This window comes from Besnoitia besnoiti, chromosome III (assembly GCF_002563875.1).
Source record: "Besnoitia besnoiti strain Bb-Ger1 chromosome III, whole genome shotgun sequence".
Taxonomy (NCBI): domain Eukaryota; phylum Apicomplexa; class Conoidasida; order Eucoccidiorida; family Sarcocystidae; genus Besnoitia; species Besnoitia besnoiti.
In genome coordinates, this window is record NC_042358.1 from 49,614 (window position 1) to 71,036 (window position 21,423).

The following is a 21,423-nucleotide window of genomic DNA, read 5'->3' on the forward strand; positions in this document are numbered from 1 at the left end:
ACGGTTCACTGGTGTGGAGTTATCTGGGTGCAATACTTCACTCAAGTCGAAGCCTTGTGTAAATCAATGAAACCCATGTAGGCGAGCACTGGAAACGCCAGCATGCACATTTTTGTGGGCTCCCGGCTTTGTATCGTCTGTTTTCCGTAGGCTCCACGAGAGAGTATGACTTCTTGGATTTGGTGATGCTTCGCGATCTTGAGAGACGTGGGCTTCCCCGTTTGTCGGCATCTGCAGAACCCGCGCCTGAATGCGGGCGGGGGAGCAGAGGCTTGAGGCCATTTCAATCGCACAGATGAGAAGCCGCCGTTTCCAGTTTGGTCATGGAAGTTTTGGGAAGGCGAACCGCTGAGCAGACCTACAAGTGCGGACCCCGGTTACGGGGAGCGTAGTAGGCGCAGGACCGGGGGACACGAGGAGGATTCAGCCGCAGTGCAGGTGGGCGCATGCAGAAGGACGGCGCAGAAGTGGCTTAGATGAAAGCCTCCGCAGGAATCGAAGATAAAAAGCAGGCATCATGAGTACGGATGCGCCTGTTGGTTGCAGTTCATGGCTGAAAGATGAGAAACCAAAGGGAGACAGGAGAAGAGAAGAGACAAAGGATCGAACTTTCGTGGCTACCAGGAAGACAGGTCAAACAGGTGTTGCGCGCCTGTGAATACAGGCATCTTCCCACTGGAAGACCATGAAGGAGACTGTTCTCGCAGATTTTGGTGCAAATCTCCTGCCTAGTCTGGCCGAACAAGGGATGTGGCTAAGGAGCAGGTACTCAAACACTTCCAGAATGCTGCTGGTCGAATCAGGTTTTCTATTCTTTTTACCGTAACTGCCCCCATGGCTTGCCATGTTTAACCTGGATATTCGCGCGGGGTCTTCCCCATTCGAACTCTCGTCTCCTAGCGCCTGCTCAAGCAGCGCCTCCATATTTGGTCACGATAATGTAAAAGGATGTGTCTGATCACAAGGAAGAGGAGTGTTGTTCCAAGCATAGCGCGAAGGCAAGGAGTTCGTAATGTTCTTTCTCTCTTTGTTTCGGAGGGATACGGCCTAGGGCTCCCGAGCTTCGCCTCCGGAGTCAGCCGCTGCCCACACGCCTCAACTCGCCTACGGTGCAGGTGCAAGCGCGAATGACATTCTGGGAGACACACTCTTTGTGACGAAACGAAATGGCGACTTCGGCTCTGCAGTCGCGGCAAGGACACGGAGCACGAACGTGCGTTCTACGTCATCAGGGTTACATCGAACAACGCACGCAAAAGCGGTGTGCAAAAAGCCTTTGCAATCATATCTCGAGAAACGCAATGAAGTAAATCCTGTCGGGAAGTTCGTCACGTACCTCTTGTGAGCCGGGAACGGCGTGGTGCAACAACATCCGGTGAGCGCTGTACATGATGCATCTGTTGCAGGCTTCGATTGAGGGGCGTGGAGATGGGACTGGACGAAGACGTGGCAGGCAGCTATACGAAAATGAGTTTCAGGTGATCTCCAGTGAGGCCGTTCGCGCTCCGGAGTTGTTCAGGGGTTTTTCGCCCAGCAAACTGCGAATAAAGAAAGAGCGCAGGTGACGAAATGTGCCACTCGGTTCGTTTGCCTATGCTTCCTGCGTTCGCCCCGTTTTTATGTACGCCGAAGGCAGGTTCCTTCACGAATAAACGCGCTTAGTACCATGCTCCAGGTGAAAGCGTTTAAGCGTTTTTTCCTAATTCATGGCTGTCCGCGGACCTGCCCTAGCTGTACAGCTAGCACACGGGACCCCCGCGTGATTCCTCTAGAGGGTTTACCCAGGATCCTCATCTCTACAGGGATACATTTATCAGCACATACACCCTCCTTGCGGCCTGCGTAGTCGCTGGCCGCTGGTGGAAACATGACACTGAGTTTTGCACTCTTATCAGATTCAGTTCACCTCAACGTTCCTGGCCACCTGCCCACCTGTGGTTCGGAGAGGTATTCCACCGAAATTTGCGGGCTCCGGGTCCATGAGCGACAGTGACTGTACACCGTAGCGGAAACAAACATACCTGATGCCCATAGACATGTTCGCGGATGATAAACATACAAGTTTCCACACGTTCCCATAGGGTGACATTTATATGACCAGTTCTTTGAATTCACAGGTCTGTGAACATATGTGATGGCACGACCCAGCACGGCACCACAGTCTTGTGACCTGCTGTTCGGCCTCTTGCTACTTTACATCCGCCACACTTTCGCCCGCTCGAAAAGGGATCAAGACCTGTGCTCAGCCACTACAAACAACATCCTGGACAAAGGCGCTGGTGGCCTATCGAAATATCCACACACAAGCGTAGTTACCATATGAGTAGACACAGCGGTCCAGTCGACCAATTGGTCTGCCAGCTACGGTGCGCCGCGCACACAGTGGGCGAAGCGACGACAAACAGCAGTCAAAAAGAGCGGTTAGTGAGCGAACATCTGCTTTGAAACAGCCAGCTGCGTAACCGCAAACACGGCTAAATGCCACTCCCCGGACGCCTGTGCGACTGGTATGGACTCGCAAGGCTGTCTCTTTCGAGACGCCGGCCGCAAGGTTCGCGCCGACAATTCCCCAGACGCGTGCGAGCAAGCAACAATTCTTTTCAAGTTGAGAAGAAAGCGCCGTATCGGCAGAAAACAACAGGATACGGAAATGCGGGTTTGACTGTTTAGAGCTTGCCTTGGTTGGCGGGTGCGTGAGGCCCACGCCCAGCAGTTTAGATTAACTCGTTGCTTCCCCCTTCAGTGATCCCTGAGAATCGCAACTACAGCGGTGACACAGGTTCTTATGCATGGAATCAGCACAACTTTACCAGAGGGTTCTACCTGCTCTAGCTGGGGGCGTAATGGCGTAATCTTCCGTGCCCAGTTTCCGTCGCCTCGTTCTTTGTCTCGACAGCGGCGAGGACCCGCTGTTTTTCAGATGAAACCTGTGCGTTCCACGTCAACCTTGTTGGAGCAAACCTCTGTATACGGTCTCATCTCTCGCCTACGTGGTGAGTGGCATCCTGTTGCCCTCTTTCGTTCCACGCCTCCAGCCTCGTCTTCCGCTAGCGTTTCATGACCACGCAACTGACCCGCCTGCATGGGTGAGAGGGGCTCGCGCGCTGCAGAGTTCACTCGACCTCTTAAAAAAGAGAGAAATTGAACTCGTGAGCGCAACGACTGTAATCGACGCTATGGACTGACACCACTGTGTAGCTGTCGGGGTGGTGCTTGGCCCGGAAGGAACGGTTACTAGCTGGAAGTTCTACATAGTACCCTAGGCTCGTACGGATCTAAACCGCGCCTTGCACGACAGCGTGGTGACCTTGACGGGGGAGGGGAACCACAACGCAGGAGAGGTGCAAGTGGCGACCATCCAGCGTGTAAGACACACGCAATGGGCACGCGAATTGGCAGAGAGACCATACGAATGAGAAAGAGAAGCCGAAGTTGCCAGACAAGAAGGCATGTAGATGCGAATAACTCAAATCACGCTCTACCTGTTGAAAACCCTACTCTTTATGTCACCCTGTCGCACGGGAGTTGAGTTGAGAAACGCCAGTAGTCTGTGCATGAGAGTCGGCTTCACAGCTGGCTCGACTGCATGCTGAATTTTATGTTTCTGCATGCATCAGCGTGCGTCGCTGCCTTGTCACCTATACCAGACCGGCCTTTGCAGGTGTTTCCAACGCCGGATTTGCGTTTCCTACACGGAAGCCCTCATCAAGTGTCTCCTCTCGTTTTCAGGGGCACGACGCCTGTTTCCAGGATCGGTCGACCTGTAGGCGTCGGCCGTCCGTGACAGCGCGTGCGTGTAGCTACACCTCAAAAACCAAGTGTGCGGCACCAGGCGAAGCGTCCACGGATTGTTCATGAGTTCGGTTTCTTCCACTGTTTTCTTTCCCCACTTCTCATGACTTCTGGCTGCTGGCCTGCCCGAGCAGACGCGGCTGTCTCGTCTGCTAGAGCCTCTTCTTCCCTGGTCGCCCCAGCGAGCGCGCTACCGGCGCGTTACGCTGGCGACGTGCCTCCGTGCTTTCTTGCTCCCCGGTCTCGTCGGACCACCAAAGTTCAGCTCGTCCTTCATCCTCTGATAGGATGACTTGCAGAGACAAGGAACTCCAGCGCATGTCTCACCGCTGTCTCCTGTCTCGTGATACCGGGAGCGAGCAACGAGGGCTAGCCGCCAGTAGCCGACAGTAGCCCGCTCGAGGCAGAAGGACACGATAGGCTGGACCTCCTCTGCGGGTGCCCGCTGGTGTGCCTTTTTCTACTCAGGAGGCGTCAAGGACGCGCGCGCTCACGTGCGTTTGCCTGTCTGGATTTTCCTCGCTCGCCGCTGGGCGCGGATCACAAGTGCCTGCAGCCCCGGTGAAACGAAAGTCAAGGCCCTCGCCGGCCAGACAAGGAAGCTGCGGGAATGGATCCTCTGTCTCCTCCTTCGCCTGTGTGCTCGCTCTCCTCAGAGGTTTCGCCTCTCAGTCAGTCCACAGAGAAAATCCTGCGAGTGGCATACCTCTTTGAACCTGCCTCTGGCGTGGTGAGACCTCTGACACGAATCCATGTGCAATAGGGCGGAGCGAGGACGTATCGTTTCTTTTCGCGCGGATTGTCTCCCTCTTTTCTGCTTCTTGACTCGCCTTCCGCGTCCCTTTTCTCTCTACTCGTCTTCACTTTGGTTCTTTCCTGCCGTCGACGTAGATTCTCACCACAATGGCGCCGCCGTCAGGAATGCCCCTGGTCGCCTCTGCGGGCTACTCAGGCCCGCATTCTTCTCTGTTCCCGCCGTTTGCCGCGGCTGCCTCGACCCGCGGCGCAAGCGACTTCAGCTTCACATCTGGGGCGAATAGCAGCAGTGACTGGCAGTGCCTCGACAGCGTGTGGTATCGCAAACTGGAGATCTTCCCGATGGAATGGTCCGATGAGCGACAGAGATTTGACCTTTACGTTGTTGCCGCGGCGCCGTATGGAGGCCCCGTGGCTTGTGTAAGAAACGAGAAGGTTTTCCAACCCGCGAGGAAGAAACTGAAACCTGAACTGCAGGTGAGAGACATCGCCAAGCGCGCCAGCCGCACTCCGCCACGCGCGAGAGTGTCGCTCTCTTGCCTTTTCTCCTCGTCGTTAGCTGCCATATACATACATGCTTGCCTCGGTTTTTGAACTTTCTCCCCTCCTTGCCGCGTACAAACGTCATCTACATTTTTGCATGCCACATCTCCGATGCAGTCTCTTATTTTTTAACCTTTTTTCTCGCTCTCCGTCGCCCTCTTGGGGCCCAGTAAAAGGGCTAGGCCTCAAGGCCTAATCGCATCTTCGTGAAGAAGATTTTTTTTCTCCATCTCGACACAGACCCCTCATCTGCGTCGCTGGCACTCGCGCCCTCGCGTGCATGCAGGTTCTTGCTTGTGTCTGGCTGGCGACTCATGCCCTGCGCGTTTAGGGGCACCAGCCACGCGCGTCTGGCTGTAACCTTGAGCTCTGCACTGTTCCTTCGCCGCATTCGTTCCGCGTCTCTTGCGTGATCTGGGGACCTCTCTCGCGCATCCATTACCATGTGCGACTACGCAAATCTGCAATCTTTGCGCGCATATGCCTAGAGAAGTATCTGTGCGTCTCTCTCTGCCGCTGTCCACCTGCCTCTTTACATATATATATATATATTATTCTGGAGCTCACGTTGGCTTGCAGGACTGTCGCACACTATCCAGCCTTTTTGTGCCATCTGCACAAATGTAAATCTAGGTGTTTGTATGTGGAGGCCTCTCATGCTTCTCGGTTTGCGGCGGCCAGACAGGCGCTGTCCGAGTTCCCGCGCCCTGCACAGCCATCCAGTCGTCGCCACACTCTCATGCGTCTCTGCGGCTCGCGGGCGGGCGGTTTCTTGCGCGTTCGCTGCGCAGATTTTCACCGCGCGCGGCCGGCTGATTGCGAAGTCGCCGTGGGTATACAGCCGCTTGGTCTGCATGAGTTGGAACAACGACGAGGTGAGTGAAGTCGCCACCGGCGAGCCTCTTTGCGGCGACCGCCGACGTTCCAGTGCAGCGCGGTTTGCGTGGCCCTGGAGCTCGCCCCGCACGAATCTGGAAGCTGAATGCGTAGCCGCGGGCTGAGATATGCAGTTGCGTTCACTGTTGAGCCACATGCATGTAGCTGCATGTGAGACGGCCCTCAAGGAGAGAATCGCCACTTGGAATCGCGCAACAGACCACATGCCCTAAAGAACCGGAATAGCTCTGTCTATCTGCGTCTAGCTACAGCTATCCATCTACCTCGGAATCCATATATATATATATATATATGTATCTATATGTCTATATGCATCTGCCAAGACCGATGCGCAAGTTGCCGCGGCTCCTCGGCTGCGTTGCGAATGAGCGCCGAGCTCGGCACGCTTGGAGTTCGCGCGCCAATAGGCCAGAGAGACATTCACCTAAAGAGACAAAAAGAGAGAGAGATACAGCCTGTGGGGGGAGTAGATGTGGCGGCTCGCTTTTTTACTTTGTCTTCTTTTCACTCGGTTTCGGCTTGGTTTTCGGTTTTCCTCGTTGGCGCAGGTGCTTGTCTGCGTCTTCCAGGACGGCGTGATTCGGACGTTTTCTTCGCAGTGCGAGAAGCTGCATTTCTTCTCTCTCGACGAACGCATCAAAGTCGAGGGCGGCCTCGTGCAGGCGGCGGTCGGCGGCTGCGGCATCGTCACGCTCACGGCCGCGCTGAATGTTTACGTCAACGCCGCCTTCGATCGCTGTCAATCAGTCGTGCTCCCAGACGCGGGTGAGCCCGACGCGCGAGTTTCCGCGGGACCCGCGTTTTCGCGGCACGCGTCTGCGACCAGGGTTTAGGGTTTAGCTGGCGCGGCAGTCGGCCGCACGAGTGCACGCCCGCGTCGCTCCCGCTTTTGGCCTGGCGCGCCTGCGCCGGCGCCTGGGCGTGGGAGAGGGCGCCGGTTCAGGGGGCGCGGGTCTGTCACCGCCAGTCTCTTGCTGTTGCGTTTGAGCGGTGCGCGCAGGCTTGCGAGGGCCGCCCCTGAGTCTCTGCATCCTCCCCGCGCCGCTGCCGCCTGGGGGGCAAGACGCCGGCGAGACCTTCTCTTGGTTTTCCTCCTCGCTGGCTGCGTCGGCGCCTGCGAAGCTCGAGGAACCCCGCGTGTTGGTCGCAGCGGAGAACGGCCCGCTGCTTCTTCTTGAGAGGCAGCGATGCATCGACCTCAAGTCAGCCCCACGCACACTCGGCCTCGCCGCGGCCGCACCCTGCCGGAGGCGCGAATCGATCTGGCTCTGCCCTCTTGTGAATCAGCCTGGTCTGTCTCGCTCCGGCTCGCTTGCCTAGCCGCTCTCACTAGCGTCTCACGCAGCGCAGCGGCAGAGAGCGAAGCGCGTGCCGCTCGCTCCCTGTCTCGGCTAGCGAGGCTTTCCGTGATTCTTCCACTTCTCAGGGGATAGATCATTCTTTGGCGTCTTTTTGGCACATCGTCCTCTGGCAAGTGTGAGCTGCGTTCTTCGCTGCGCCGGAGGGGGAGGGGGAGTTGGGGAGTTGGTAGAGTGTGCCTCGCGTGATGGTAACTTCGAGCGGCCTTCCAGTTCCGAGCTCTTTCCGGCTCTCTCTTTCTTTCTAGGTTGGAGGACGGCCCTTTTGTTGCCCTTTCAGTCTCGCGGTCCGGCAGGCTGCTCGCCTGTCTCTCAGCGTCAGGGTACGTGCTTTCGTGGCTTTTCTGAGAGCTTCTTCATCGCGTGTGGTCACCAGTGATCTTTTATGCTGAGCTGTTTTGTCTTTTTTCTTCTCTCTGGGTCTGGCGCTTTCGTGTGAGAGCTTCCTCTTCTCTCTTGTGCCAGTGTCGCGGGTGGCGTTTGCCCGTCCCTGCGCTCTGGTCGCACTTTTCTCCACTCTCCGGCGAGCCATTCTCTGCTTCTGCTGACGCGTCGCATCCCTTCAACTAACAGGAACTAACTGCACACGCAGCCTCTGCAAGCGCTGCATTCGACGTGCGTGGTTTGACTGCCGCTGCACATGCAGGCAGCTGAAGGTTTTGTCGACGGCGGGCGTGCCGCAGACCATCGCGTCGCCCTTCCTCGAGCGGCAGCGGCGGCCGAAGCAAGTTCAGTGGTGCGGCGACGACTGCCTCGCGCTCTACATCCCCATGCACACCCCGTCCGGAGACGTGCAGGTAAGCTCCAGTCCCGAGTTACCCCCCCCCCCCCCTCCCCCCGCGTTGCGCTTCCCCTCCTTCTTTTCCTCTCCTTTCGCGCTGCAGGCGCCTGCTCCTCGCTCGCTTTGCCCGCGGCGGCCGCCACTCCCTGTTGCCGTGGCTGTGACTGGCTCGCTCGTCTGTCGGCGCGCGCGTGTGCGCGGGGACTCGAACCGGGTTGGCGTGGGGTCTGGCTGAGATGCGCGCAGCACACGCTCTTTCTGGGCGGGCCGAAGAACGAATGGCTGCCCTACCAGTACGGCGCAGCGAGCAGCGGTGGCTCGAGTCTCTTTCTGGTGTCGGAGGTTGACGGCTTGCGCATTTTGACGGCGTTCAAAACCGACTTCCTGCACCGCGTCGCGGCTAGCACGGACGCGATATTCTCAGTGGGAAGCTGCGAGCCGCCCGCGATGCTTTGCTACGCCCTCGAGCGCTTCCGCGCGCAGGACGCCGCGGCCGACGAGAGCCTCAGATCCATCAAACAAGACTTGGGTGAGCACCGGCGCCCGCGAAGCCGACAGGCAGCGACCCGCGACCCCAAAGGGGAGATCGCGCGCAGAAACGCAGGCGAAGAGGCGATCCCCACACACGAAGGGAGAGACGTGCGACCCACTCTTCGCGAGCTGTTTCTTTTCATCGCTTTGTTTGCGGCGTGGCGCGCGGAGACGCAGACGCTGTGCAACGCATATATATATATATATATATATATATACATGGATATACACATACACATAAATACACATTGGTGTACGTATTTACGTAAATATACACTGATATACGATATATATATATATAAATAGACATATATACAGATACACATACATACATATACATATATATACATACATACACACATATATACCTGTGTATTTATGTGCAGATTTGTCTGACGTACATGCATGCTCTCGTTCGCGTGCGCGTATTCTGTGCGCGTTGTGCGCGGCAGGCTGCCCACCTCACGGCGCTTTGTGCGCGGACGTTTTCCTTCGTTTGTCTCTGCAGGCGCGGCGGCTGAGGCGTGCATCGACGCGGCGACGTACGAGTGGAACCTGGAGCAGGCCGCGCTGCTGCTGCAGGCCGCAGTCTTCGGCCGCGAGTTCCTCAGCGGCGAAGAGCGGCAGAGCTGCCGCACCTTCGTTCGCGCGTGCAGAGACCTCCGGTAGGCCCCTAATGCGTATAGATAAGCACACGTATATGTATACATAAACCTATATATATCCAGATATATACATATGTATACATATATGTGTATTTATATATCGACCCGACTGGCATATACAACGCAGAATTAACACAGAGAAGAGCAGAGGAATGGAGGTGCGGGCACCTAAGGATCTTTCGAGTTCGGGTGATAGTGAGTAGAGCAGATATCAAAACGGGCGTGTGTTTCCAGCGTCTGGGGCACGGACGGCAGTCAGGCAATACAGGTCTGCAGAGGCGAGTCTGTTGAAAAACGTTTTCTCCGTACGAGGTGCTCAGGCCGCCCTTCCGTTTTCGGCCTGCGGCAGCCCTGCGTCCCAGAGCGCGCGTTTCTCAGTTCTTGCGTAGCGCAGAGTTTTTTGCTTTCTTCTCTGCAACCAAGATGAGCGTCGTCTGCGTCTCCGGACGCCGCGCCTCTTTCATATTTTTTGTTTTCTTTCATATTTTTGTGCTTTTTCAGCGTCTGCTATGCCGTGCGGCAGCCCCCGCTCGAGATGCCGATCTCCGTAGCACAGCTGCGCCACATGAGTCTGGCCAAGCTGATTCGCCGCATCACCAAGTGCGTTTGTTGATCATCGTTTCACGCGCGGGTGGAAGGCGTTTCCGCGAGTTGAAGCGATGCGCGGACAGTGTTTGCGCACGCCCGCATGGGTCGGCTCGAGCTCTTCTTGTTTTTTCTCGCAGATGTGTCTCTCAGCCGTCGCCTTGCCGCCGCACACTCGGCGCTTCCCAATCCGTCTCGAATCTGCACGCGTTGCTCTCTCTGGCCGTTGCCGCGGTTGCTGCACCCCCCCCCCCCCCCACCCCCCCCCGGCTATGCGTGTGCGTTTTTGCAGCCGGCGCCAGCACTTGCTGGCGTATCGCATTTGTCAGTACGTTGGGCTTCCTGCGCGCGGCGTGCTGGCCTCTTGGGCAGTGGAGAAGATTCTCCACTGCGTCTCGCTGACGGATGAGGAGCTCTCGGCGGTCGTCTGTCGCCGCCTCTCGCTGGCCTCCTCGCGAGTCGTCGGTGCGCCCTCCACGGCGTTCGCCCGCGACGCCCGCCAGCCCGACGCGCTCTCCCCCCTGTTGCCCTTTGCCAAGGTCGCCCTCTGCGCCGCCCAGGCCGGTAGGCCCGTTCTCGCCACGCGGCTCGTCGAGTTCGAACCCATCACGAAGGTGAGGCGGCGACACTCTGCGACAAGAAGGCCGCGACAGGCAGCGCACGTCTTTTCTGCGGATGCTGCTCTCCTACCCCGCGGCGCTCTCTCCCGCGTACTTAGTACTCATTTATCCTCTTGTTTGCCTCGTCTATCAGCCCGTGTGCCGGTCTGACTCGTGTTCCTGCCCTCCCCCCCCGTTCCCCCCGGCCACACCTGTGTGGAGCGTCGCTGTAAAGAGGCAGTCCTTAGTACTCCGTACAACTACGATCAAGAAGGCGACTACCAGAGGGAATGTCACGGTTTCTTGTCTCGGCGCGTGCGTGCAGGAGCAAGTCAAAATGCTGCTGAAGCTTGCGGAGCTCAACATCGCGGCGGCCAAGGCGGTGGGCGCAGGGGACCCCGACCTTGTGATGCAGTGCCTCTTCAGCGCCCTCGCCCACGAGCAACAGGCCGCCGCCGGCGAGTAAGCGACGCGAGATTGTGTGACACTCGCGAGCTGAGAGAACAGAAAACAGTGTAGATTCTTCTGACTGCAGTTTCGGAGGCCGCGCCGCGAGGAGCCCGGCACCGCAGCGAGTGCCGCTCCTCCTCCCGCGCCCCTCTGGACGGATACAGAAGCCTGTCACGGCTGCTGCACTGCGGGTTCAGCTCTCTGCTTTTCTTGTCTGCGGAGAGCGAGCCCGATTCTATAGCCACTGCGCTTCCCGCGCGCTGCGTTTTTCTCCTCTCTCTCTTGGGGCGCTGTTTCGACCGGCGCGCACCCTCGCCCAGCGTCGGGCGTCGCGTCGCCCTCCTGTGGAGTCGCGCAGCTGTCAGGCGCTGTGTGGTCTCTGCCTCGCGCGATGTGGCTCAGGTCGGATCTCTCGCTGCTGATTGAAGTGCTGCAAGATCGGCCGCTGGCGCAGGATCTGTTCGCCCTCTACTGCCGGGAGACTGGAGAGGGAAACCTGGTGAGGACGCGCGGCGACGGGGCGCAAGCATAGCGCACGCGAGCGCCGGCCGACAGCGTTGCGGGCTGTCGCGGGCCTCGTCTCTCTCTTTCCGGGATTTGGTTTGTCTCGCCTCTCCTGGGAGGGCTAAAGGCGCGCACAAGTGTCTTTTTTTTTTTGATCTTCTCTAGCGGCGCGTGCTCCGCGTGCGCACGTCTGTGCGAGGTCTTTGGCTGCTGAAAGACACTCTTCTTTTTTTTCTCTTCAGCTTCAGCTGTACTACGAGAGGAGCGGGAGGCTTTACGACGCCGGATGGGTAGCGCTGAGCCTCGCAGAGCGGCAGCGCACGTGGGAGACAAAAAAAAGGCTTCTGGCGCTCGCCGCGAATTTCTTTGGCGCATGCAAGGCCTCTCACGACCTCGCCGCCTTTGCGCACGCGAGCACGCTTGCGCAAATCGAGCTCCTCGGCTGCCAAGTATGGCGACCGCAATACCCTGCCGGCAATCCAGATATAGTGCAAAAAATAGAGTACCACAGCTGACCATTTGTGCCACGGGACTTCTGTGGAGACAAACATGGAGATAGATTGATGGATAGATAGATACAAATAGACAGCTACATAGAGCGGGGGGAGGGGGGGGAGGGGGAAGCCTCTACGCACATCGATCGTCTACAGTCGATTTCTGCCGATATGTGCACTTGCATGGTGTTCCCTCGGAAACCTGTTAACAGAGGTGGACAGCAGACGGGCAGACCAGAGGACGTGATACATACGCGCATATGCGTCTCTATCCATCTATCTACATATATGTCGTATCTACCTATCTATATGTATTCTTCTCTATCTGAATATGTATCGTGTCTGTGTATCTATCACTCTTTCTCTACCTTTCTATCTATCGTATCTATCTACATCTATCTATCTTTACCTATGTGTATGCGTGTCTTTTTGCGACCGCTGCATGCGGTGAAGCGCGGGTTTCAAGTGTTTGCGCTGCGCTTCGGATTATCTCAAAGCACTCGACAGTGAGAGCGCAGAGAGTTCCTCAGTGGTGCCGGCGGCGCCAGCCAGCATCCGCTCCTCGAGTGCTTTTTCGGCTTTTCAGCACGAGTTGGAGGTGAAGGCGAACTCCCGCGGCTGGCTGAATCCGCCGCATCGCTTCGTGGGACTGCCCCTTATGGAGACTGTCCGCCAAGTGATCCTCAAGTGAGTCTCGCGCCTTGCGCAGCAGAGTCGCGTGCCTTCAGTGCAGGCGCCACGCGACCGCAGTCAGGCTGCGAGGCTGCGAGATGTTTCCTTAAAAAAGTTTCCAGTTGAGTTTTTGTGGCATCATGCATTGTTACGGAGATGAGTGTCGCCTGCCAAGCTTCACGCGACTGCTGGCTGAGCGGCGTTTCATTCAGATTTTCATGCAGAGAGAAATACCTATTTAATGACTGACAGAGAGAGAGAGGCCAGGAAGGATGTCGACTTCGTGGATCCGTGCCTGCAGCGACTCTCTACCTGCTCGCATGCGCGGCGGGCCGCATGTCTTTTTTTTACGCGGCTGCATGTGCATGCGAATGGCTAGCTCTGCCGCGTTTGCGTTCCAGCGCACTTGCATGCGTTCGTGCTGAAGGCGGATTTTGCCTGTGCTCCTCCCACAGCTGTGTTCTCTCCGTGGTCGACAAACGGCGAAGTTCCGTTTGCACGCGTGTGCGGCTCTGGTGCGAGCTGAAGGCGTGCGACCTAAGAGCGTGGTTCGCTGATTTTGCGTTTGGGTGGCGTCTCAGATCCGAGTTCCACGAAGCAGAAAATCTGCAAAAAACGTTCAAGATCCCCGACAAACGCTACTGGCGCTGTAAAATCGACGCCCTCGCCGACGGGTAGGTGCGCGCGGAGCCTTCCCCCGAGCCGGCGAAGGCAAGTTTCTGCGAAAAGGCCTGCATGTCCCTGAATGCAAATTCGAAGCGACTCAGCGCGCGGGACGCGGTCAAGCCGGCCGCCGAGGTGCAGAGCCGAAAGGCCTCTCTGCGTGGGTCTGCTGCCAGCTCTCTGTGTTTCTTTCATTCTTCTTCTGCTTATGTATATATCCCGAGGTGCTTAGACAGGTATTTGCGCCAAAGCCTGCAGACGCGTACGTGCGTTGTTGCGCACGCATGTGTGGGTGCTGCGGAGAGCGGCGTTGACAGGCAGGGAACGAAACATTTCTTGCCCAGCTGTAGGCATTTACTGCGCGTGCAGGCTACAGACACATGTTTGCGTGGTGCTTTCTTTACTTCTTACATCCCCCTCCGCCGCTTACGTGGAGCCTCCGCGCGCCGCTCGCCATTCGGCGGAGACGAGAGAGATAGCAGATGTTGAGTTGCACTGCGTGGCGACAGGCGATTTTACGTGTGCTGAGTGCGCATGAAGGCGCCGCGCGGAGTTCGTCTTTTCTCTGCAGGCACTACTTCGACGAGCTTCTCGCCTTTGCGCAGTATCGAACCTCTCCCGTCGGCTACGAGCCCTTCATCACCGCCTGCCTCCGCAACGAGAACTGGGCAGCTGCAGGTTAGTGCAGCGTGTCTCAGTCGCTCACAGATCTCGCTCGCTTGCGCGTTCGCCGGTAGCTCTCTGTGTGGCTTGCGCAGACTCGTCAGCCGCGAGCCGGCATCTATCGCCGCCCGCGTCGTTTGGCGCTCTTTGCAGACACAGGCACGCTCGCAGGGGTCTCCATTGCATGCACGGCGTAACGCATCAGCTGCCTCCCTTTTGCGAGGAGGGGGCAGATAGAAGGTAGGTGCTAAATGCTGAGTCGCTGGAGCGAGGTTTGGGTGTTGCAGCAAAAATAATCCCCAAGATGAAAGACCCCGAAGACCAGGCGCTGTGGTATTCGCAGCTGGGCATGGAGAACGAGGCGGCGGCCGCTGCCAAGCACGCTGGATCACAGGTAGGAAAGCCGGCGAAAAGAATGCTGACAGCTGATCTACAAAGAAGTCGCAGTCTACTATCTCTTCTTAGGACTTGTCTGAAGCGAAGCCTGCTACGAACTCGAAAACTCAGGCTCTGGAAGACGACGCCGAGTGCCCACCTTCGGCGGCGATGAGAAGGAATTTCCTCTTGCGCAGTGGAATTCATGCGTCGGAAATCGACTGAGTTTTTTTACACAGTCCACTGTGGAAATCGCAATTTTTTGTCTGCATGCACACTTCAATGAATGCATGCAGGCATTCAAGTGTGCATGCAGTTTTTTTTTCACTTTCCTTATTGTTTTTTCAGTCGCTGAGCGGCGGGTTGTTGCAGACGCTCACTGACGCCTTCAAGGGCCGCCGGGGCTGAGTCAGATCCCAGGGCGTCTAGAGAGACGCTGAAAAAAAACGCGCGGAATGCAGTCGGGAGAAGGTTTTTACTCCGTGGCCATCCCGAGCAACCACCGCTGCCTCTGGGAGATTGCGGAGAAAGGTCGGCGGCACTTCAAGCGTTTCGTTTGTTTGGCAGAATCCTCTCATCTCTCGGCGCTCTCTTCGGTCTCCTCTTCAGTCTTCGCTTCGAGCCGCAGCAGCCCCAGCAGCCCCACGTCTCGCACGCGTGTCTGCTGGCCATCTCTTCTCTCGTTTCCTCCGCGGCTTGTTTTATTCCTTCTTCCGCATTTCTCTTTTTAGTTAGCCGCTTGCATCCGCGGACTCCCGTCTCTAGAGTCTTCTCTTCTTCCTTTGTTTGTCTTTTTCTTCTAGTAATTTTAGAGCGCTTCAAAGTCCTACTGAGTTGCTGGCACTCCGCGTCGCTGATAGTGTCGTCTATTCTCGTCTGCAACTTCCCTTCTCTGCGTTTCGCTACCTCTTGTGCGTCCCTCGCGTCTTCGCTTCGCTGGCGTTGCCTCTCAATTGTAGGCTCTTGCTAGCCCGTGGCAGCTCTCAATCCGCTCACTCTGCATGCCTTTCGGCTTTCTTTCCTGCCACAATTCCGCTGTGTCTCTCGTCTTTTATTGATTCAGTGGAGTGAGGCGAAGCCAAGCGAAAAGTATGTTTTTCCAGAGTTTCCATCGACTTCTCGTGACCGGCGGCGCTGCTCTGTGCGTCGACTCTCGCGAATTTTTTTTTTCATTTGTGCCACGGGCAGTGGCGGACACCGGGCGTCGTAGTAAAAAACATTAAAAAAATATTTTTTCAAAAAATGTCGAACACAAATCCGTCGACCCAGGGAAGTGCGAAAACGCAGCACTTTACGATAGACTCTTCCTGCAGCTGCATTTTTCAGTGAAGAAAAAGATTGCAAGTACAACTCACACGCACCGCGCCTACCCGAAACAACGAATGCATCACTCTCGATTCTCAAGGCCGCAAAGCTGCTGCACCCGCGGCGCTCAAGCTTTCATGACCTTCCAAGACAAGAAGACAACCTATACTTGCAAACATACATATGTGTATATATATATATATATCATATGCTCGAGGTAGCGTCGTATGTTCCTAGTGCTTCAAGACCTCCTATAATCCACTCCGTTGCCTCTGCGTGGTTCAGGGAGGCGACTCGCATCACGAGTTGGAAAGGAAGAGATCGCTGGCATGCGCGTACATCCCGGCAGAGGCCTGTGGAGAGGAGGCGCAGCTGCGCGTCGCGGCCTTCCCTGTCTGATTACGAGCTTAGAAAGCCCTGCGGCGCTACGTAAGAGCTGAAAACGTCCGCAGGACTCCAGCTCAAACGCAGCCTCGGAATGAAATCACACGAGATCCCTCAAGAGCAGACCTACCTGACACCGGCGGCAGGCGACGATGGCACCTATCAATCACCTGAAAAGGAAAACGTGGACGCCGCGGCACCAAGCGTCAAACACAGATAAGAATTCGTATTCAAGCATACATGTATACTTTTTTTCGGGTGTATGTACACATGCAAATATGTAGATATACGACTGAATCCCCGCGTGAGCCCGTGCGGCGGCGGAGTGATGCCAGTTCACTGCAGAGCAAAGATGAGTGAAGAGAACGCGCCCTCACAGAGCTGTGTCAGACTCATCGTCGGGAGGAAAGCGAACCTTCAGCATGCAAGGCAGATGCTTCAAGAAAACTCGTTCACTTCTGGTGTGCGTATATCTCCTTTCACATTTGGAGACTGGTGCGCTCTCACTAAAATCATCCCTCGCGAGGTCCATAAGGCACCGCCTCGAGAGCGGACCGCATGAGCATCATCACGAGATCTGCAATCTGCATTTTAGGCTCAAAGTCGAACCGCGAGGCTTTCCTTCGACTGTCCCGTCTATCAACAGCGAGCCACGCAGCTGAATACAGGCTACACACGTATACACACGCATCATCACAAATACAATCAGTACAACCTGCACTGCATATTGGGTCGCAGGCGAAACCTCCATTGTGAAACTATGCTGACCTCGATAGGGTTGACGAAAGGCCAGACAAGGGGGCCGTACAGGTCAGTGGCGAGGAGCTCCAGAAAGTCTGCGGTCTCGTCTTTTTCCTCTCTCTCGTCTTCACCTTCGGCGTCGCCTGCGTGGTTTTCTGCATCTCTGGCGGCCTCAAGAGTTCCGGCGTCGCACGCGTCGTTTGCTCCTTCCGTCGCCGCCGCTTCCGTAGCCGCCCCCACCCACGAAAGGAGCGCGACAGTGCGCAAGTCCCGCGCCTCGGCGCTCTCGCGCAGGCCGGTCGGTTTCAAAATTTCATCCGGAGGAAGCCGAAGGCGCCTGCTCGCGTCCGCAGTTTCTCTACGCCGCTCGCCGCCAGCAGATCCACGTCCGAGTTCCTCCACTCTCGCCCCTTCAATGGCTGCATCGCCTGACGCATTCAGAGACTCGCCTAGTTTCTGAGGCTGGCCTGCTCGACCTAGCTCCGCCCGCTGGCCGGTTGGGTCGGGTGTACGTACAGCCCGAGCCGTCGTGTGTGTCAACCCTTTTGGGACGCGAAGCCCTAGCATCGGCGTTGCTTCCCTGGCCTCGCCAACTCGCGAAGCCTCGTATTCTCCTGCTCGATCTGCGCCTTGGAAAAGATACCGCGACGCGCCTTCTTGTCGCCTTCCGCCCACCCCGGCCTCGTGGCGCAGGCATGCACACGAAGCGGCCGAGCTCACGCCTGGGGCTGCTCGCTGGCGCGTCTTCAGCTTCCGCAATTCGCTTCGAGCTGCGTCCGCGAGAATGTCTGCCGGTCGCAGGCCTCTCTCGTCGGGCAAGGAGGGATCCGCTCCGTGCTGAAGAAGCAGAAGGAAAAATAAAACATCTTCGCGCGCAGCCGCCACGTGCAACGGGCGCGTGCGACCCGCAGGCGCCCGCGGAGCCTCGCCAGCTGCAGCGGGGGACGCCGAAAGTCCGTCGGGGGAGGCCGCGGGCTCGCCCCGACTTGCGGGACAACAGAAGGAGAGCGACGGCGGACGTGGAAGCTTCTGCAGGCCTCGCCGCGCATGCGACGCGCAGGAGGATGCGGCGTCGCGAGCGGAGGACAGCGAGGACGCAGAGAGACAGGGCGAAGGAAAGAGAGCTTGAAGGCAAGCCTGCATCGCGCAGGACCTCCCGACCCGCGGACATCGGTCCAGCGCGCAGGCCACGTTGGGATCTGCGCCGCGCGCCAAGAGAAGCGCTCCAGCCTCCAGGTTGCCGCTGAGACAGGCCTGCACATGACGCACACGCGCAGGGTTTCCGCTCTCGTCTGCGAGGCACGCGAGCAACCTGGAGATTCGCCGCGCGAGACAAAAGCAGCGAAACGCCTGGCGGGCGCGCACGGGGCCCCCGGTCTCCCTCCCCCTCCCCCCTCCCGGCCCCCAGCGCCGCAGCGGAGAGCGACTCGCCCAGCGCGCCGCAACGCCGCCTCGAGCGCATTCGGGTGAGCACCGCTGTCGACTCGATGGTGCAGCTGCGGGAGACGACACCAGTCCCGCGGGGAGACAAAACAGGGAGGACTTCTTCGCGGGCGCAGCTCACCTGGAAGAGCAGGAAGGAGAGCTCGACTGTCGCCTGAATACGCGCGAGATGAGACAGCAGCGGCAGCCTCGTGCGCAGGGCGTCCACGTCCAGCAGCGACGGCTCAAGCCCCACAGATGACCAAGGCGTGAGGCTGCAAATAAAAATAAAAACCAGCCACGCACACGGCTTACCGATGGCAATAGCCAGGCGCGCTCTATTCAAAGGAAATGAATAAACGATGGAAAAACAAAATGCGCCGGTCCAGTCTCCAAAGCTCACCTCGCTGCCCGATCGACGACACCGTGGAGGCCTCCGAATGAATCATAAAACGTGAAATCCCTCTCTCAACGCAGCCACGCGTGGAGCCGCCGCTGGTGGCTCTACGGGTCTCAGGCCCCCTAGCACACTTCGATTTCGCATTCCAAAGAGCGTAAAAGCAAACGCGCGCCCTCCAGAGATGCGCCTTCACACGCATGACGCAGAAACCCTTGCAACCGCGCGATAAGCCTCACCTTTACATAGGTGTAAGGTAATATATATCTATTACAATATATATATATATATACATATATAAGCCCGCAAGCGAAGATAGCGCGACCAAGCCGCGGCGCTGCTGCAGCCCCAAGCTGCTCAGGTGGACACGCGCTGATCCATTTCGTCCAAAAAGAGACAGGCTTTTCGTCTTCGAAAATGAGGGTCTCAAGCGCATCGACAGGTCGCGTCCCTACGGCCGAATCGCCTTTGCGTAGAACTGTTGAAGCGCCGCAAGGCTCGCAGCGGCGCCCGCAGCGGCTGCGCGGTGGAACTTGAAGACGGCGACCTGCCTGCGCGCGCCGATCAGCTTCAGCTGCTCGAGTCGAAGAAACCGCGACGCGCCGCTCGGAGACAGCAGCGCCTTCGTTATCGCCAACAGCAAGTCCCCCAAATGCCGCCTGTACAGAAACGTATATGTATATGCATATATATGTATATATGTATGCATGTTTTTTCGGTATAGTCACTCGGCCTCCGGATCTATTAATAGGGACGTAGGGAGGAACGCCGCCGATTCGACCGCGCTCCTCCGAAGGGCCGCCGCGTCGCGGGGAACCCCGTCGCCGTTCTCCGGCTCACGTGTAGGGTTGAGTGTTTACTGATCATTTTTGAGAGTTCAGAGGCCTCGTGGAGACTGCTCACGTTCCTCAGCACCCCGCAGATATACACGCACAAGCACGTATCCACACCACGCACAGATAACTAGGTATCTCTGCACAGCCATCTGCACCTATATACGCAGCAGGCATTGCCCACTCTAGCGACGAGACACGGCATGATCGCCCATATAACAGACTGCCAATCTCTCGGGTTCGTCGCTATCCTTCGCCGCGGCGAGGCGCGACTTGCAGCTCACGTCGGCTCGATGGCGAGAAGTTTCCCGCCGACGCAGAGCGTGGCGGCGACGGAGCTCAGCGCGGCGTGGAGTTCGTCGGCGTCGCCAGCCTCCGCGCCTCCGCTGCGCACGAGGACGTCATCCAGGCCGGCGACGATAAGCGCGAAGGCGGACTTGAGCAGCGGCAGCTCGTCGCCCAGCGCGCCGCAGTCCTGCAGCAGAAAGCGGCACTTCCCCGCCCGCTCCAACCCGGCTGTCGCCCTCGCCGTGACCGTCGCAGCGGTGCAGGAGCTCTGCGTGGGAGCCTCCGCCCGTGCAGGAGACGCGCGTGGCGCGGCTGTACGCGAGATGGCGAGGGCGCGGTCGGATATGTCTATCCCGACGTAGCAGCGGAAGCGCGGAGACAGCGCGGGGGAGAGGAAGGCGAGCTGCAAACACGCCACCGCGCACGCACCGGGCAACGATGTGACACCGGCAGGCAGAGAGGCGCAGCAAACAGAACGCAGACCCCCCGTCCAGCACTGAGTCGCGCAGGCACGCTGCACAGCCCCAGAGAGAAAAAAGCGGAGCACACGCGAGAGCCGAAGCAGCTTCAAAACAGAAGCTAGGAGGAGGGAGGCGAGCAGACGCAACACGAAAGCCGTGGAGGGCGCGGCTCGCGACGCAGTGAGATAGCTGGAAACAAGATATTGGACAAAAAAGCATTAAGAGACGTATGTAAACGAAAAGGGCAAGTGTACTTGGCTCAGTGGCGATATTCCCTGTCCCTCGCGAAAAACGGGTAAGCCCTTGCTCGCTCGGCGTCTGCCGTGGCCTGGCACGGCGCAGTTCAAATCATCTCTTCTCTCCATGCCCTCGCGGACCTTCGCCGCCACTCCGCTCGGCGCGTCTCACATGGTTGCCGCGGCCGCCGCACATGACCTCGACGAGCGTTGCCATCCGCGAGCGACTTGGAAGGAGCCAGGGCGAGAAAGGCGACAGCGGAGAAGGGAGCGAATGCTGTGGCTGCGGCGACGGCGTGTCGCGGAGAGTCGGCGCACGTGCGAGAGCCACATCCGCGGCGGGCGCAGGAGTGTGTTGAAAGACGGCGGAGGAGACGAGGACCTCGAGGAGGTTCTGAGAGCGGCCGGTGCGCGAGGCCTTCTCCCAGCTGCGACCCAGGAGAAAGTGCTCCGCCAGGTGTCGCACGCGACGCGAAGAAACGAAATATGTCTCAGGCGTCTCCTCAAACACCGCGTTCCAGTACAGGCGCGTCTTCGAGGGCGTCGGCGGGTGGCCCTAAAAATTCCCAAAAAAAGAAAAGGAATTCCATCGAGAGGAGCGCGGCCCTAGGGGCGAGAGGGTGAGAGAGACGCAGCGAAAGAGAAAAAGGAAGCGGATACACGCGACGCGACACGCGCGCCGCTTCGAGCTCGAGCGACCGGCGAGGGGGTTACGCGGGTTCGGCTGAGGCGACTCGTGTGTTTCTTGATAGAGAGAAGCTGCAGACTCACGTCTTGAACTTCTCCGCAGATGATTTTCCTTCGTTTCCTTTTTGGCGAGTCGCCTGCGTCTTCGTCTTCTCCCTGTCGCTTCCCGCAGCCGAGAAGAGCGTCGTCCTCCGACTGCGTCGCGCCAGGCGCCTTGGACGGCGTGCGCGAGGGCGCAAAAGCCTCTCCTCGCTCGAGTCGCATGTCTCCCAAACCCTCAAAGGAACAACAAAAAAGTAAGGAGAAAGAAGTGTCGCGTGTCTCGTGCCTATGGATCGCCC

General features: G+C 57.8%; 2 protein-coding genes across 2 annotated transcripts; one reads left to right on the forward strand and one right to left on the reverse strand.

Moving 5' to 3' along the window:
• Positions 1 to 4,695: 4,695 nt before the first annotated feature.
• On the forward strand, positions 4,696 to 14,736 carry BESB_043200 (putative vacuolar protein sorting 16; the record flags this gene model as incomplete). The annotated part of the gene is made up of 18 exons (XM_029362771.1): positions 4,696 to 5,025; positions 5,883 to 5,966; positions 6,537 to 6,753; positions 6,989 to 7,190; positions 7,595 to 7,673; positions 7,997 to 8,143; positions 8,374 to 8,656; positions 9,167 to 9,323; positions 9,825 to 9,923; positions 10,201 to 10,522; positions 10,833 to 10,969; positions 11,360 to 11,456; positions 11,704 to 11,910; positions 12,542 to 12,642; positions 13,209 to 13,301; positions 13,862 to 13,968; positions 14,241 to 14,347; positions 14,677 to 14,736. The coding sequence occupies 18 exons, from the start codon at positions 4,696 to 4,698 to the stop codon at positions 14,734 to 14,736; spliced, it is 2,829 nt and encodes a 942-aa protein (XP_029220137.1).
• A 1,986-nt stretch (positions 14,737 to 16,722) lies between these two features.
• Positions 16,723 to 21,346, reverse strand: BESB_043210 (ankyrin repeat-containing protein; the record flags this gene model as incomplete). Its single annotated transcript, XM_029362772.1, has 6 exons — positions 16,723 to 18,012; positions 18,323 to 18,455; positions 19,033 to 19,236; positions 19,695 to 20,101; positions 20,568 to 20,951; positions 21,167 to 21,346. 6 exons carry the CDS (start codon positions 21,344 to 21,346, stop codon positions 16,723 to 16,725), a joined length of 2,598 nt encoding a protein of 865 aa, XP_029220138.1.
• Between the last annotated feature and the right edge of the window lie 77 nt (positions 21,347 to 21,423).